We start from the raw sequence: 18020 nt of genomic DNA on the forward strand, positions 1-18020 counted from the left end.
TTAGGAGGAAATACACCAAAATAATAAAAGTGGTTCTGTCTGAGTGGTAGAATTACATATGATAGATAATTTGAATTTTTCTTTACAAATGATGGATAATTTAATTTACTGTATTTAGCAAATGTATTTTTATTGAATGCCTTCTAAATGCTTGGCATTGTACTAAGAACTGTACAGTAGTGAAAGGAGCTAACAAGGTCCCTGCCCTAATGGAGCTTATGTTCAGGAGAAATAATCAGTAAAGAAGGAAAAAGACAAATTAATCAATTACAGATTTTAGTAGATGCGAGGTGGAAAATTAGCAGCGTGTTAGGTTAGAAAATAAGAGTGGAGCTAGATCAGATGGTCACTGAGCACATTTCTTTCCTAAGAAAATAAAACCTGAAAGATAATTTATTTTATTTTTTCAGCCTACTTTCTAAAGAATATGGACTATCTTGAGCTTTTAGTTCAAAGCTGCTGAGTTTTGTATTGCATTTTACCGTTCACGTTGCTCTTAGCTGACATAACAGACTATATAATTTTTCTATTTTGCAAAATTTTATTTTAGGAAACTGATGCCTGATAAGTACTAGTACCTACTGTGTGTTAGTGCTTTATAACTGAGCTGTGGAAAACCTTTGTGCATATGTGTTATCACCATGTAATGGATGCATGAATCTCAGAGAGGTTAAGTAATTTGACCGAAGTCCTACACTCAGAAAGTGACTGAGTATGAATCTGAGTTCAGTCTTTTTACCACCAAAATTCATGTAACATAGCATAAATTTTAATTATAAAGTAGAGAGAGATGACAGCTCCACATAATTATTTCTCATGTGTAGCAATAATAGTATTTAATCTTGCTCTCTGTAAGCTTTTGGTTGGTATATAGGCCAAGCAGTAGCCATATGAAATGGTTTGTGTTATATTTTCTGAATAATTATTTGTTCGCTAATTTTCTTCCTTGCCTATCCTCCCCCATGTTTCTTTAGGATCCTTCATCTGTACCTAATGCAGACAATGCCTTCACATTATTTTATGTGAAATTTCGAGCTGCTGCCCCCAAAGTCAGAGTAAGTCTATTGACATAAATAAGATAATGCTATGAAATTTATTTAGCCAGCCCTTTTGAAACGCTAATGTTTGTTAGGTCCTTTGTTTATACCAGGAAAATGAACCTGAATGAAAGATAGGCTTTGTCCTTCCACATTATAGCAGTGTATGTTGAGGTCCTTTAAGCCCACAGAGGAGGAAACACCTAGCTGTTCCTGGAATGCTCAGGGAAGGTTTCCAGTTGAAGGTGATACTTGAGCTTAAAAAAAAACGTAGATTTATAGCAGACTTGAGGGGATTGATAAGGATATTTTATACAGAGAGAGCAGCATGTATAGAGAAAGTTGTGGAGACATAAAAGACTTGTATTTTGGGAGGACCTCATTTAAGACTGGAACACAAGACTTTCAGTAGGGTGTGATAGGAAAGAAGAAAGGAAAGATGGCAAAGACCATCTCACAGAGGATGTTGCATGTCATGCTAATTCAGGAAAAGTAGAGAGCCAGTGCAATATTTTAAATCAGTGTAATCCCAGATACAGCTCAATGGTTAAGAATCCGCCTGCTAATGCAGGAGACACGGGTTTGAGCCCTGGTCCAGGAAGATCCTACATGCCTCGGAGCAACTAAGCCCATACGCCACAACTACTGAGCCTGCGCTCTAGAGCCCACAAGCCACAACTGCTGAGCCCGTGTGCCACAACTACTGAAGCCCGTGTACCTAGAGCCTGTGCTCCCAGCAAAAGAAGCCACCGCAATGAGAAGCCCGTGCACCTCAACGAAGAGTAGCCCCCGCTCGCTGCAACTAGAAGAAAGCCTATGCACAGCAACGAGACCCAGCTCAGCCAGAAAGAAATTAAATAAATAAAAATTTTAAAAAATCTTTGAAAAAGAAAAGCAGATTGCAAAGCTGAATATATAGTATAATTCCAGTTTTGTTTAAAATGAAAAATGTAGTAACTGTGCATACAAAAACTGAAAGAAAATATTCTGAAATACTGTGATTAATTTTTTTGTGTTTTAGGTGATTTTCATGTTTCAACTTTTCTGTAGTCACAGATTTTCTAACTTGAGCTTGTGTTACTATTATAATCAGAAAGCAATTGAAAATATAACTAAAACAGATGGAGTTAGTGGACTTTTCTTTATTCCAGACTCTCATCGAACAAATAGAACAACGATCTGAAAAAATACCTGAGTGAGTACCCACAGGTTCTTCAATTTCCAAATTACCTTCCTGGAAGTGCTATTTTGCCAAGTCTGTTACATCCCTGATATTTTCTGAGCAATTACCTTGCATGCTGTACACGACTTTTCTTGTAGCACACAGCTCAGTTTGGGGAGCAAGGTCACAGACCTGACTTGGTGAGTTTGTAAGGCATCTTTTTCCCATATAGCAGGATTTCCTTCTCATTTAGGTAGATGTAACATCACTACTTGTGGAAGATAAATCTGTCTTTAAAAGATAAAGGTTATGGTAGTTCATTATGATTTGTTTTTTCTTTATATACATAAATATTTCTAGTATTTAATGTGGGCAAATGAGCAGTAACCATATAGCTTTGGAGGTTTGGCAACCTATTTTGGGATTTAAGATTGGATTTAATTTACATATCTGAAATCAGAAGTTTATACAGTACTCCAATCTCATTTGCTTTTCATCAGATACCAACAACTGCTAAATGACATCCACCAGTGTTACCTTGATCAGCGGGAACTCCTTTTGGGCCCTAGTATTACTTGTACTGTAACAGAGTTAACCAGCCAGAATAACAGAGACCACTGTGCCTTGGTGAGTTTCTGCCTGTTGTGGTTTAATGTTAAACCTTCTTTTGAGCTGTTATGATACCCTAGAAACTATACTTGGGTAAATAAGTTTTGGTCCCCATATCAACAAACTTACATAATGTTTCTTTCTGTTATGACAAATCTAGTTTAGTAATTAGCATTCAATTTGGCAAAATATTCTCATTTTGATTGATTTTTTGAGGTATGAAGATTCACAAATCAGTATTGTTTTTTGAAAGATGAAGTTTCAAAGTTTCTGGATTTATGTAGACAAATTAATCTTAGCTTTTGCTGCAGAAGTGCTTTTTTGTTTAGTGTGATTTTAAGTCAGATTATAGAAAAAAAATAAAGATTATTTTTTTAAATACTTTTCAACTAGAAGAGTAATTTTCATTGTCAAAAGCTTAGAAAGCATAAAGAAGAAAATAAAAATCATCGATAGTTCCACTGTGCAGAAAACCATTTTCTGTTCTTCAGGGAGTTTTTTTATGAATTATATATGCATAGTCTCTTTGTAAATAAAATGTTGGCTTTATTTCATAAATGCTGGAGTTGTTGTGTGTCTCTAACTGTAGATGGTGTGTGTTTGTTTCCCGCAGATTCGCAGTGGCTGTGCCTTTATGGTTCATGTATGCCAGGATGAGCACCAACTTTATAACGAATTTTTTACAAAACCAACATCAAAATTAGAGTAGGTGGTACACGGAATCTAACTCTTGTTTTTAAGATTTAATTCGCTAATGGCTGTAATGGCTTATTATAGGAGTATTCTAAAGTTAACTATGGAGTGTTTTAACTTTTGTGGGTATGTGAACATAATATTGTTGGATGGGACAGTGGTTATTTATTTTGAAATAAATGTGCAGCTTAAAGGCCAACATGCTTTCATATTGTTTATAATTATGGAGACAATAAGTTATGATAGTAAGAATCCTGTATAGGGAACTATCTTGGTATCTAGATCCCTTTATCTACACTAAGTGTAATAATTCCTTCTATTTAAAAAATTCTATGATTCTAACTAATGAAGGACACTTAAAAACGTAGATACTATTTAAAATCCTTTTCCTTATTTTTCTCAAAGTGTCTTTCAAACCCATTGTCAGTCACTTTTGGGTTCTTCATATTGGTGGTTTTGACTGTTAAAAAATTCCAAGATTATGACTCTTGTAAAGGGGAAGAGACAAATATATCTTACGGTTTTGATGAAATACTATATATAGAAGAGTACTGTTGACAATATAAAGAGTATAGACAGCCTAATGTTTTTCTTTTCAAATGTTTAAAATTGTCAAAATACTTGGTGTATGTTCAGAATATTTTGAGTTTTGTTTATCTAAGTCTGTAAGTATTCAAGAGTTTTGAACCTATCTTTCCTGGGGAAAATGTCACCATTTGATTCATAGTGGTGTAGGTTATAAAAGGAAAATTAAGTCTACTGAAATATTTTTTATTGTTTTTGAAAGGACATACACAAAATTATTGCTGACATAAGTACAAGTTGTAATAAATTGACACTCGGCTGGGGCCAGCTAATTGTTGAGGATTGCTTATTAATTCTGAGCTTGATTATTGATTCTAGCAAAAACAGTTCACAGAATTACTTTCAGCCTTTCACTTCTCATCATATAATGTCCCCACGTACTATTTTCCAGTGTGTATATATTTTTTTTTTTTTTGGCTGGAAGCAATCAAGGGTGACTTTTAAACTATTAGGAAATACTGAAAGGATTACTGCTGATAACCATGTTTTATTCTTTCATTTTAGTGAACTTTTGGAGAAACTGTGTGTGTCATTGTATGATGTCTTCAGGCCATTGATCATTCACGTTATTCACTTAGAGACTTTATCGGAACTTTGTGGGATTCTTAAAAACGAGGTGCTTGAAGATCATGTACAGAATAATGGTAAATAAGTAGAAATGATCATTTCAAACGTCTTTTTAATTATATCTATGGCTCAATGAATCTGAAAAAGATTAGTACCTCCCCCCCATCCCTATATAAACAATATTTTTAAAACTTGGGTTGATGCCTTGTCTCTTTTTGAATCAAGATGCACCTTATTCTGTGACTAAATAATAATGGGGAAAGAATTTTTAAATCTGGGCAAAATTAGTAATAAAATAATTATAGCTACTATTCTTTCTGGCATCTGAAATCCATAGAGAACTGACCATCAGTTTTGGGTTGGGTATTTCTAGTACACTATTACCAGAGTACATAAAGTAATTGACTGTATTGCATAGTCTTAATTTAAAAAACAGAAATTGTTTTAGCATACATACATAGTAATAATTCATCTTTTTTGAAATTACAAATAAAGAAAAGCAATTCTCTGGAGTAGCTCTACTTTATTCATCTAATACATGCTTTAACAATTGGTTTGATTGTCATAAAAAACATGATTTTCCTAGTGATACTTAGGTACCTTTAAAAAATACCCTTCAGGTAATCATTTTACTGGCAGAAATTATTGTCCTTACTTTGACTTTCCTTAAGAGACACCATAGGTTTGTTACTCTTCCCGAGTTTCTTATTCTATTGCATTTAGTTCATTCTAAGATGTACATTTTCTCCCATTTTAATGCCTGTGAATTAAAGATGATTTTTAAAATTAATGTAAATATTTATATGAGTGTGTAATGCCTCCAACTCCCCAGCCCTTGGAAAGCTGATACTGAATCACTGGTGTGTCTTAACATTGATGGCATCTTAGAAATGAAGAAATTCTATACAAACGCATATCTCATTTTATTTATTTATTTGGCCACACTGCGCAGCTTGTGGGATCTTAGTTCCCCAACCAGGGATTGAACTCGGGCCCTCGGCAGTGAAAGTGCAGAGTCCTAACCACTGGACCGCTGAGGAATTCTCTCATTTTATTTTTTTATTCATTTTTCTTTGTGAGAATGTTAACAAGTCATTTAATATCTGTGGGACTCTATCTGTAAAATGGGGGTGATAACCTAATTAATAAGCTGCTTTAGCTATCCCTCAGGATTGGTATGAAGCTATAGAGATACCTTTTAAAAAAACACAAAGCACTTTAAAATTAAGATTATTATTCACATTAACAATGGAAATTATTTCACAGAGTCCCAGGAAGAAGATGTAAGGGCAAATTTATTTTCCAATTTTAAATTTGAGGAAATTGGAAGACATTTATTAAATTTTTCTAAGGTCACTAAGTCATACCAAAATAGAATACAGCCAGTCCCTGAAGCAAGAGTGGTTTATACTATTACTAGACAATTTTGTAATATTTTTGCTTGTTTAAAGAAAGTATTTTTTAAATCTGAAGGAATGGGTGATTGACCTTTTTTTTTATCAGCTGAACAGTTGGGGGCATTTGCAGCTGGAGTAAAGCAGATGTTGGAAGATGTACAAGAGCGACTTGTCTACCGAACCCACATCTACATTCAGACAGACATCACAGGCTATAAACCAGCTCCTGGAGATCTAGCATATCCTGATAAGTTAGTAATGATGGAGGTAGGGTGTTCTTATTTGATCTTTCCCCTACCCCACACAACTTTTGGATATTTTATACTGGTGAAAATAGGATTTTTCTTTTTAATTCTCATTCAGGATGCAAAAATCAAGATAAACTTGCCATGAAATCATAGGAAATAAAAATTTAAAAAAACTGAACAGATATAATTTGTTAGATTGTCCCTCCTTCAAGTTGTATTTTATAAACATTTGATTCGGTTTTCTGTCCTTTTCCAGGAAGCGTGTCTTCTCAATTTTTAAATAGAATTAGTGCTTTCTATGATTTCTCTTTTTTTTGGTAAGTGGCATAGAAGAGGATTAATAACATATAAGCCACCAGAGTTGATGGTCACATAACCATGTGTCGTCTTCTCTCATTAAAAACTCTGGTGGTTGTCTCCTCAAAATTACACAGTGCTGGTGTCCAGTTTATGGTTTGAAGACTTAGGTACATCTCACTAATCTTTCAGTTACATATGTATCTTCATTTTCTTTGAGTGCTGTACAGAGTTAAAATAATGCATAGGGTATTAGTGCTTAAACAGAATTAGAACCTGGAAATTCTTTTTATTTGTTTATTAATTTTTTTGAATGACAAAATCAGGTTTATTGCTCCAGGTTAAGCCAGTGAAGACTGGATATGGGAAAGGTGAGGGGGGAACACAGGAACTTGGTGAAGGCATCCTCCTGGCCTTGGCCTATACTGAGTTCTTGGCACCCTGGGAAGCCAACCAGTCAGTGCATTTCAGACCTGCTGATCACCTGCCCATGGGCCAGACCCACAGTAAAGTTTGAGGCACAACCCCAGGCTCTGGGGAGCATATCCCTCCTCCCTATGGGGTCACCTGCACAGGTCTGAGCACAGAGGAGGGGTCTGCAGAGATGGCCTCTGCTGGGGCTGTATCCTTAGGAAGGTATCTTGGTGGAGGAGGAGGCTGCCCCCTTCTTCTTGGTGGGGGCCTTCAGCAGCTCCAGCTTCTTGGGCAGACTGGTATAAACAGGTGTTTCTCAGCCTGATCTAGGGAGTTGTGCTCTCTCCCCTTCCTCCCCTCCTTTCCTTGTCTCCTTTGTATCAGTTTTTACATTCTAGATAGGATACCTGTTTTAATAGTGCTGTCTGATAGGATGTTAGGTGATTGAGTTTACTATATACCCCCTCCCAGTTTAATTTAGTGATACATTTGGTATGTTTATTTAGTCAACACATGGCCAGTATCCTGAGTGTTTTCTTTTTATTATTTTTTAAAATTTGTTTATTTATTTATTTATTGGCTGCCTTGGGTCTTCGTTGCTGCGCACAGGCTTTCTCTAGTTGAGGTGAGCAGGGGCTACTCTTCATTGCTGTGCGCAGGCTTCTCATTGCAGTGGCTTCTCTTGTTGCAGAGCATGGGTTCTAGGCACGCATGCTTCAGTAGTTGCGGCACGCAGGCTCAGTAGTTGTGGCGCACGGGCTTAGTTGTTCCGCAGCATGTGGGGTCTTCCCAGACCAGGGATCGAGCCCGTGTCCCCTGCATTGGCAGGTGGATTCTTTTTTTTTTTTTTTTTTGTGGTACGCGGGCCTCTCACTGTTGTGGCCTCTCCCGTTGCGGAGCACAGGCTCCGGATGCGCAGGCTCAGCAGCCATGGCTCACGGGCCCAGCCGCTCCGCGGCATGTGGGATCTTCCCGGACCGGGGCACGAAACCGTGTACCCTGCATCGGCAGGCGGACTCTCAACCACTGCGCCACCAGGGAAGCCCGACCTCTTGTTTTAAGTGTACTGCTTCCAGTAAATCTATTTGCTTTGTTTTTCTTTTGGTGAAGGTCAGGGATTTAAGGTGATCTGGCTGTGACATCTGTGTGCCATTTAGGGATTAGCTATACTTTCTGGTTTCTGTTTGCAGAATGAAAGGACGGGCCTGACTGATACAGAGCCTGTCTCCTAAACAGTTCTCTGGCTATTCTTTTTGGCAGTAGGTGGGTGTCTGTTAGGCCAGGGGTCCCCAACCCATCCATGGCCTGTTAGGAACCAGGCCGCACAGCAGGAGGTGAGTGGCGGGTGAGCAAGCGAAGCCTCATCTGTATTTACAGCTGCTCCCCATCTCTCGCATTACTGCCTGAGCCACCCTCCCCCGCATCTGTGGAAAAAGTGTCTTCCACGAAACTGGTCCCTGGTGCCAAAAGGTTGGGGACTGCTGTGTTAGGCCTTCATTTCTGTATATTTCCACCTTTATAACCAATGTAAATAAGTAGGATTTTCATTGCCAACTTAGTAGTTAGTGACCTGTGTATATTTGATGATATTCTTTAGATAGTGAAAAAGAGGTAAATAGTCTCAGTCCATAAGATAATTTTTAAAAATCTGCTTAAAAAGTAACAAACTGTAGCTGTTCTCACATAAAGAGAAAACCTGTAGTTTGAGTTTGCCAACTCCTTGATAAAAGCATTTCTGACATCTAGAATGTACCCGGTCTTAAATATGAATACTTTGTTTCTAAATGTAAAATTGAAAATTAAGCTTCTAATCTGAGCCTTGTATATTTGACTCTCTTCAGCAGATACCTTGTAATCGTTCTGAAATTAGTGGTTCAGAAAAGGCTATGTATGCCTTTATGAGAATAGAGACACTCTATACCAATTTAACTTTTTCATCTCCATGTGTTGTTTTGGCATAGTTCATTAGTTCGTTTATCCATTAATTAGTATATATTTTTTTACCTTATAGAAAGAATGTTCATATTGCTAAACACAGCTGAAAATTACACTTTAATGTTCCTTCTGATTTCTTTATACAGCAAATTGCACAGAGTTTAAAAGATGAGCAGAAGAAGGTGCCACCTTCAGAAGCTTTGTTTTCAGATGTTCAGTTAGAAGAAGCAGAGCCTCCTAATAATCTAACAAAATCTGGTATGTCATGATGTTTTAACTTCCAGCTTTTATTCATTCATTTAATAAACTTTTATTGAGGACTTGTCATGTCTCAGGCAAGAAAAACAGCTTGTGCCTTTGAGGAGCCCACACTTTAGCAGGGGGAGATTGGCAAGCCACAGGTGTAATTCAGGGATGACAGGATAAAGGTAGGCACAGGGCACTCTTGGACCACGGGAAAAGGGCATCAGAATTGTGAAGGGGGATGAACTTTGAGTGCAGGAAGGCTGATTCAGTGAGAGGTGTGGAATCTGAAAGCTGTAGTGTTGATGAGTATGAGAGAGTCAGGTGAAATAAGGTTGTTTTAAGAATCGCATGGAGGACGGCATACAGGAATGGAAGACCATGGTTGCTTTGGGGATGTCAGGTGGTTTGCTGAGTTTGGGTACCGGTTCCTGCAGGAAGGAGCAGGCAAAACGGGCCAGCTTGTGATAGGTGTCAGGTGATAATCTTATGAAATTCTACCTAATTGTACCATCAGATTTGCATTTTTAAAAATGTATTGAGTGCCTAGGACTCGGGTAAAAAAATTGACAGAAACGTATGGGATAGCTTGGACTAGGGTACCTGTTAGGCAAGGAACAAAATTGTCCAAGAGTCACCCTGGATAACTGATGAGTTATCTAGACAACAGGCTAGATGAGAAGTAGGGCACCCCTTCTCCTCACCCCTCAGCTGTAAGAGTGACACTCAGACTCAGCTCCATGTGGGACTGACTGGGAGTCGGGGGTACTGTAACTCCATGGGCTTTAAAGAGCCCCAGCTGCCCCCAAATCCCCAGGCTTAGTGCATCATCAGTTTATTCTGAGTCAGCTCTGTAACAGTTGACACCCCAAATCCAGACTGCCCAACAGCCTCAGTATTCCCCATCTGACAAAGCTGTTTTATCACGCCTGCCCTATAGGAAGAGAGACCATAGGGAGCTGAAATTTCCTCCTCTGGAATAGAACCCATGCCGAGTCCTAATACACATCTTGGTCTGGTTAGCCGCCTGAAGAGTTACTGGAGAGACTAGAGTACATTTGTCTTACCAACCCTGGCCTTGTACCTTTCCCCAGTAAAGCTTATTCGTTAACTCATGCCTGACATTATATTAAGGTGTTGTTGGTAGAGCTGTGGAGACTGGTTAGGATGTTGTTGTGTTTTTCCATCTGAAAGGTAAAGGTGGTTTGAACCAGGGCGTTGATGGGGGGGAATGGAGAGAAGTGTATAGATGAGGGATATAGTTAGAAGTGTGAATCAGTAGAATTTGGTGACGCACTAGATATGGGGGCTAAGGAAGATTGAGTAAGGTCCATGTGGAACAACCGAGAGATCTGTATTAAATGGATCTAGAGTTATGCTGTCCAATACGGGAGCCATAGAGCATGTGAAATGTGGCTAGTCCGAATGTGCTGTGTGTAAATACGCAACAGATTTCAAAGACTTAGTATGAAATAAAGAATAAAAAGTATCTTATTAGTAATTTTTATATTGATTTTATGTTAAAATAATGAGATTTTTGATCTGTTAGGTTAAATAAAATATATTCAAAGTAGTTCCACTAGTTTTACCTTTTTTAATGTGGCGTTTTAATGTGTCACATTTATGATTCACATAAGAGTCCTCTTGGACAGCACTAGCTCTAGAGCTATAAAGGGGCAGCTGATTCAGAGGTAAAGAGTGAGGACCCTTGATGCTTCGGACTTGTATGAGATCAGCCAGGACAGAGAGTAGAGTGACAGTAACAGAACTCTGGGGAGAGAGTCTTAGGAGCAGATGGCGGGAGGGGGTGCGCTGGGCCGACAGGGGAAGGACAGCCAGAGGGGTCAGAGGGTGTGATTAAGCCAGAGGAGGAGGGGTCAGCAGAGTGATTTGAGTAAAGAGGTGAGAAATAGGAAATGGGAGGATATCGTGGTTAGAGGGTGGGATGCTGAGTTTTCATGATTAAGAGGTGGAATAGTTTGGAGTATAAGAAGGTCTGTAGAAAGCAATTCTGAAAGAAAGTCATAAGAAACTGTGTCTGCAGTAGGGGGTGCAGGGATGGAAGTGAAGGTCTTTGGAGTTGAGACGGGCAAGGATAACCATATGGGTCATCCCTAAGGTTGTCAACGCTGTTCAGAATAGACATGGAATTTGGGATGGGAAGCAAGGCTCTGAGTCTGGTGGCAAGGGGAGCAAAAAAGAAAAGAACGAGTGTAATCACTTCTCCTGCTTCCAGGGTATGTCAGAAGTGAGAAAATGAGATTGCTCTGAAGTGAGGCCTTCAAGTGATGTGATGTTCATGTCATGGGAGTAGTGTCAGGTCAAGTTGGTGGAGGGCCCACGGTGTGAGGAGGCCGACGATGAGTGTCTTCAGAACGCATGGGCCTTGTTCTCTGCATGGAGAAGTGAGGGCAGCGGCAGGCTTGCAGAGGGAGGGTGGTGGGGGCCCACGGCGGGAGCCGATGCAGAAGCCCTGCTACCGGGTTTGCTCAGCTCTTCAGAAGAGGCAGCCAGTAGGCACCTTACCTGGCGACTTGCTGTGTAAATAAGCTCTCCCCAGTCAGCTATTTTAGCTATTAACTCTTCTTCTCAGGAGAGTGAAAAAATGAACAAGTAAGTTGACTTCTGACTTTGAACTACATAAATACATTTATTGCACTAAACTTTAATTTGGGAGTACCCTTTTGGCTCTTTATTTTGAAGGAGGAATCCCGCAGATATCCTCATTCTTAGCACAACTAAGGATACTTAACCTCCTGAGTATTCCGTGATATAATTTGTCCGGTTTATTCTTTTTCCTTAAGAAATTTTTTTATAACATAGGTATCTTAGTTTAAAGTAAGGCCTTATGGAAGAGCTTTTTAAAATTCTACAAGTATTATATGCTTTTGAAAAAGAACTAAGCTTACAGAACCATGAAGTGAAAGCACCAGCCCTCAGCATTGCCCTCTGCCCTTTCCTGCATAAATCCACTCTGCAAGCACCAGTTCTCCTTCTGAGCATATGCAGATCTAGCTCTTTTTAAATTTTTAAAAATTTTGGCCACACCACATGGCCTGTGGGGTCTTGGTTCCCCTCACCAGGGATCAAACCTGGGCCCCCTGCAGTGGAAGCACAGAGTCCTAATCACTGGACTGCCAGGGGAATTCCCTCTAGCTCTTTTTTTAAAAAAGGAATTCTGTTTTGCTTGACTTTACTTTTCTTCTTTTATTATTAAAAAAATTTCAAATAAACAATGTTGCAATGAACCCCTGTGCCCACCACCCAGATTCAATACTTAAGATTTTATCGTATTATGTATATATTTTTGCTAATCATTTTAAAGTAAGTTATTGTCATCATTGCCACTTTACCTTTGAGTATTTCAGCACCTCTCCAAAAAAAAAAAAAGGGCATCTTTCACAGAACCAGAAACCATCATTGCACTAAAAAATTTAGTAATGTTTCCTGATGTGCTCTAATACCCAGTCCATATTTCAGTATCCCCTCTTGTCCCAAAGTATGGTCCCAGCTGCACTTTCCTGGCTCGTGTGAACTCTGGTCCCTCCACCAGAGTGATGGTGCATCCCTTACAGACGTGTCTCTGCTCAGGCACCGCCCCCCATGCTCCTCCTCATGCTTGCTGGGGCTACCTTTTGGGTGGGGCGGGTGGGGGGAAGGGCACTCAGCTATGGTCACTTGGGAATTACATACACTAAGTAGGCCTATAAGTGACGGAGTTGAGCACATGGAAGGCAGGCTGTCAGGCAGACCGGCTTCGATTAATCTTCCTGCTTAACGTGCTTTGTTTTCTTGTCACTCCCCCACCTCCCGCTTGCTTCCACGTGACGGCATCTAGACCTGTCTCCTTTTTATTGGCTGCATGGTGTTCTGCAGTATGTGTATACTGCTCATGTAGTCCATGAAGATTATCGATCACAGTTCGGAGAGAGCAACTTGGGCTGAATGCGTGAGGCTGGAGTGTACATATGTGTGTAGTCACGTGCGTTCTCAGTGTGTTAAATCTCACCTGTCACTGATTTAGGTTCCCTTTGGCATTCTCGATGAAAGGCGAGGCTAGAGAAAATGGATACCTCCAGCCATTGATAGCTAGTGAGAACTAACAGTTTATAATTGCTATGCAAATAAGACAGACTTCCGTGTGTGAAATGTCTTCTTCTCCATTTGGGATTTTAGGTTCAACCGAATCTCTCAGTCCTAGAGCACAGACCACAATTTCTCCAGCAGATCTTCATGGAATGTGGTATCCTACAGTTCGACGAACTCTCGTCTGTCTCTCCAAATTGTACAGATGTATAGATGTACGTGTGTAAATTCTTATATCTTTACTGTAAATTGCGTGCTCTTTCACTTAAAATATTTGTTTAATTTAAATTTTAAGATCTTGATATAATATATTTTGTTTGGTATTAGATGAGAATAATAAGATTTTTAGATACAGAGATAACTTTAAGATCAATCTAATTTAGAGATTCTTTTTTTTCTTTGCGGTACACGGGCCTCTCACTGTTGTGGCCTCTCCTGTTGTGGAGCACAGGCTCCAGACGCGCAGGCTCAGCGGCCATGGCTCACGGGCCCAGCCGCTCCGCGGTATGTGGGATCTTCCTGGACCGGGGCACGAACCCGCGTCCCCTGCATTGGCAGGCGGACTCTCAACCACTGCGCCACCAGGGAAGCCCCCTAATTTAGAGATTCTTAACCTGAGCATTCTGTAGACCCTCAGAATCCTCTGATGCAGGGGTCCGCAGCCCCCGGGCCATGGACCGGGACTGGTACCTGTCCGTGGCCTGTTAGAAACGGGGCCGCACAGCAGGAGGTTGAGCGGGCCAGCAAGTGAAGCTTCATCTGCCGCTCTCCATCGCTCCCATTACTGCCTGAGCCACCAACCCCCGATCCCATCCGTGGAAAAAGTGTCTTCCACGAAACCGGTCCCTGGTGCCAAAAAGGTTGGGGACCGCTGCTCTAATGGGCTTTGGGTAGTCTGTGAACACCTTGAAGTTGTGTGTAAAATTTTGTCTGTATGTTTGTATTTGTGTCTTTCTGAGGAAAAGACCTATAGCTTTTATCGTTTCTTATAGGCGTCTATGGCTAAAACTACTGATTAATTCATCTGTCTTAGTTTATAGATGAAGAAAAAGAGATGCAGAAAGGTTATGTCCAGTGTCACATGGGTATAATATACATTTAGTACTAAATGCAACTACTTTAGTTTCGCACTCAGTTTAAATCAGCTTCCTTAACAAGTAGTTATCGAACTACATGTTTCTAACCCTGGACTAATTCTAATTATTTGCTAAAATCAGCAGTACCCTTATACTTATACTGTGCATTTATTTTAGGTAACGTTTATTGTAAGCATTCCAGCTTAAAGATATGAGTGTCAATCCCTGAATGATCAGATTTGTCTACATTTATTTATTGTCAGTGTTAAACCCAAAATAGTTTATAAAAATCAGTGATTTTAATTCACTTTTATATGTTTGTTTGTTTTGTTTTGTTTTTTTGGCCATGCCGCACGGCTTGTGGGATCCTAGTTCCCCGACCAGGGGTTGAACACGGGCCACAGCAGTGAGAGCACGGAGTCCTAACCACTGGACTGCCAGGGAATTCCCTAATTCACTTTTAAAAAATTAATTTGATTGTTACAACTGAAACAGCATATAGAGAGAAGTGATTAAATATAATGGTCATGTAATGAATTGTCCAGATGCCACTGTTTCTTAAGAATATGGTTCAGAAGGGTACATGTATATCTCCGCCCACTCTGAGATGCGCTGTACCTCAGAGTCCTCGGGCCTGAGCAAAGTTGCCCAGTTGACTCATTCGTTCATTAGAGTGCTCACGACTTGGTGTCTGTTTTAAACTGCATCGTTACTGGAGTTTGTGCTTGGAGATTTTGAAATTCAACCAGAAAGTGCCTTTTGCTCAGTTCTGGGACTTTTAGGGGTGAGGCCAGATCACCTCTGCAGAATTAGATGTCTCAGCCTTCTGCCCAGCTGCTGAGATCTCTTCCAGAGGGGGGTTTGGACATTGGCAATTTTTCTTCCCCAGGTCCCCCCAGGAGGTGTATTGAATGATGGTGTTAGGTTGGGATTCAGAAACTTCCTACAGTGGAGCCAGGATCCCAAGGGAAATAATGCAGAGCCACATTCCACATAGAACCCATTGTCATCACAGACCCTGGTGAAGCCTCTTAGGTGCTTAACAGGAACTTTAGCCACAGGAGGTGGGCCCAAGGACATTACTCTGCCTGTCTGCCCTAGGCCTGCCCATTACATTTTCACCTAGCTTACATCCAAATCTTCTCCCTCTCTATCTTACCAATCAAAGGTGAGGAGAGACAAATCCAATGAAAACCCCATCAAGGCTGAGCAGGAGAGAGGGCCTCAATCTAAGCTGCGCATATTCGGTCTTCCTAGCAAGAGGCAGCCCTCATCTCTTCTTACTATACAGTAGCCTCACGAGAAACAGAAGTTAGGGAAGCGGAACAAAAAGAGAATAAAGCATCAGGTATGAGCCCAGAGCCCAGAACAGGGCCTAATAATAAAAATTTTGCTCCTACCCATCCATCAGTTCCAAGGGAACTGACAAGAGTCCCTTCTGAGACCAACATCCCACACCTCTAGGAAGATATAGAAATGGCAGAATTAAATTAATCATGCTTCACATTCTATTTTGTAACCTGATTTTGTTTTTACTTAATTATGTTTTATAAGAATTGCACCACCTCCTATTTAGCATTCTTTGATTTCATGCACAGTGTTCTATAATTTAGATTTACTAGTATTTTATTTGTCAGCCTCCTATCATTGAACATTTAAGTTATTTCCAGGTTTTTTTGCTGTTTTAAATAATATTGTGATGAAGAGCCATGTGCATGAATCTTAGAATACAGTACTGATTTTACTTGGGGTACATTTTTAGAAGTGGATTTACTGAGGCTTTTTTTTTTTTTTTTGGCCGTGCTACGTGGCATGCGGGATCTTAGTTCCCTGACCAGGGAGTGGAAGCTCTGAGTCCTAACCACTGGACTGCCAGGGAATTCCTACCGAGGCCTTGTTATAAAGTTGGTTTTATGTATCTAAAAAACAGCCTGTAACATGAGATCATGCTGGAGTGAGGGCTCCATGAGGTCAGAATCACATCTGCCTTGTGAACCTACCACTGTACTTCCAGCATCTAGCACAGAGCTGCATGAAATAGGTGCTCAGGAAATATTGTGGAAGGTTCACATGAGTGTTTTGGGAGATGCAAATTAGGAAACTATGTGCTGGTCTAGAAAGGTTGCATGGGAATAGGAAACTCCAGGAGGAATACTGGTAGTAATAAATTAATCCGTCAGATGAGGGCAAGCAGGCTGTACTCAGAGCCTATGATTTTCCTTTTTTTCTGTTTTTGAAGTGCTGCAAGGTGATGTTTCTCTTTTATTTCACCAGAGGGCAGTATTCCAAGGATTATCACAAGAAGCCTTGGCGGCCTGCGTTCAGTCGTTACTTGGAGCATCAGAGTCTATCAGCAAAAAGAAGGTTTGATGGAGTGTTAGATGAAATCTTATCGCCTATAGTAATATTGTGGGATGCAGCATTAATTTACAGGCACAGAAATTTAAAGCCATTTTGGCAGTAGGATTTGTTTAATATGATTTAATTTTGAGGCCCTTTGAGAGAAGCTAGTACTTCACTTTAGTGCTCAATAAAGACTGCTCTATATGAGAGTGCCAGCTTTGCTAAAGTGCCAGAAGTGATACTTAGGTTATAAATTCTATAGGATGAAGGTTTCTTGTTCTAGCCTTAGCAACTGGGAGGTACTGGACTGCTGTTTCCTCGAAATACCAAAACAGTGTTTTCAAGGAAATGTAGCAATTTATAATCATCCCTGCAATGACATTTTAAAGAGTTGAATGGCCTCACTTGGAGGGAATCAGCCAGTCAGTTTGGAAGACAGGCAGTTGTGACCCGTGGGTTATGTGACTAGAAGTAGTTGCCATGATTTTGTAACTTAAGAGTTTTTAATCGAGAAGAAGGGGTCTGGGGCTGAAGGCTGTTGATGTGTGCTTCTCCCACGGCCCCTGAGACTTTTTTCAGAAGGTCTTGTTCGGAGTGCTGCTCTACCTTGCTCTCCACTTAGAATACCTGTTGCCACCTACAGGGAGGAAGCTGTCTGGGGTGTGTCCAGCCAGAATTTCATAGCTGCTGGGAGTTTTCAAACCTGTGAACCTTTCTGGACTTCCAGGTTTATAAACTTGGTTTCTAACTTCAAGACTTTAGATAAATTAAAACCAAAAAACAGAAATCTCACAAAAGAATTTGGGACCATAGAAAAGCTCTATCTTTGTGACCACCATATGCTCCCATTCATGAAATCGAGAGTTGAAATGAAATTTTGACAGGGGGACTAGAAGAGAATGAAAAGTTAAGTTATAGACAGACAGGTTGAAGTTTAAAAAGTATTTCCAAGTCTGAGCTCTCACATTTTGTTATGGTATGGTAGGTAGAATTAGGAAACGCTTGTCTAATATTAGGGAAATGGTTAAGTAAATTGTGGTATATTCCATATAGTGGAATATTACACAGACATTAAATTTAAAAAAAAGAAATAATAAAATTTAACTTAAATATGTTAAGGCAAAAAAAAGCACAGGATACAAATCAGATATACACTATGACTTTATGTAATGAACATATGTGTTAAAAAAAAAGTAACGGTGAAAGTTTTTGGGTGACTATAGATGATTTTTTCTTTCTTTTCCTTACACTTCCTTTACTTTCCACATTTTTTACAGTGATAATTTCTTAGATTATCAGAGGAAAAAAATGACCTAATTGAAAAAAGA

The 18020-nt window shown here is 39.8% G+C and overlaps 1 protein-coding gene across 1 annotated transcript in view; it reads left to right on the top strand.

Annotated features, from left to right (window-relative positions):
- COG3 (component of oligomeric golgi complex 3) overlaps positions 1 to 18020 on the top strand; it is a 57421-nt gene that overhangs the window by 15762 nt on the left and 23639 nt on the right. The window contains exons 8-16 of the mRNA XM_067713521.1: positions 975 to 1055; positions 2189 to 2232; positions 2700 to 2826; positions 3422 to 3513; positions 4591 to 4730; positions 6157 to 6317; positions 9091 to 9202; positions 13364 to 13488; positions 16624 to 16713. Of these exons, the coding sequence (XP_067569622.1) occupies positions 975 to 1055; positions 2189 to 2232; positions 2700 to 2826; positions 3422 to 3513; positions 4591 to 4730; positions 6157 to 6317; positions 9091 to 9202; positions 13364 to 13488; positions 16624 to 16713 (972 nt within the window). The remainder of the gene's footprint in view (positions 1 to 974; positions 1056 to 2188; positions 2233 to 2699; positions 2827 to 3421; positions 3514 to 4590; positions 4731 to 6156; positions 6318 to 9090; positions 9203 to 13363; positions 13489 to 16623; positions 16714 to 18020) is intronic.

The sequence above is a fragment of the Pseudorca crassidens genome, chromosome 18 (genome assembly GCF_039906515.1).
Source record: "Pseudorca crassidens isolate mPseCra1 chromosome 18, mPseCra1.hap1, whole genome shotgun sequence".
NCBI lineage: Eukaryota > Metazoa > Chordata > Mammalia > Artiodactyla > Delphinidae > Pseudorca > Pseudorca crassidens.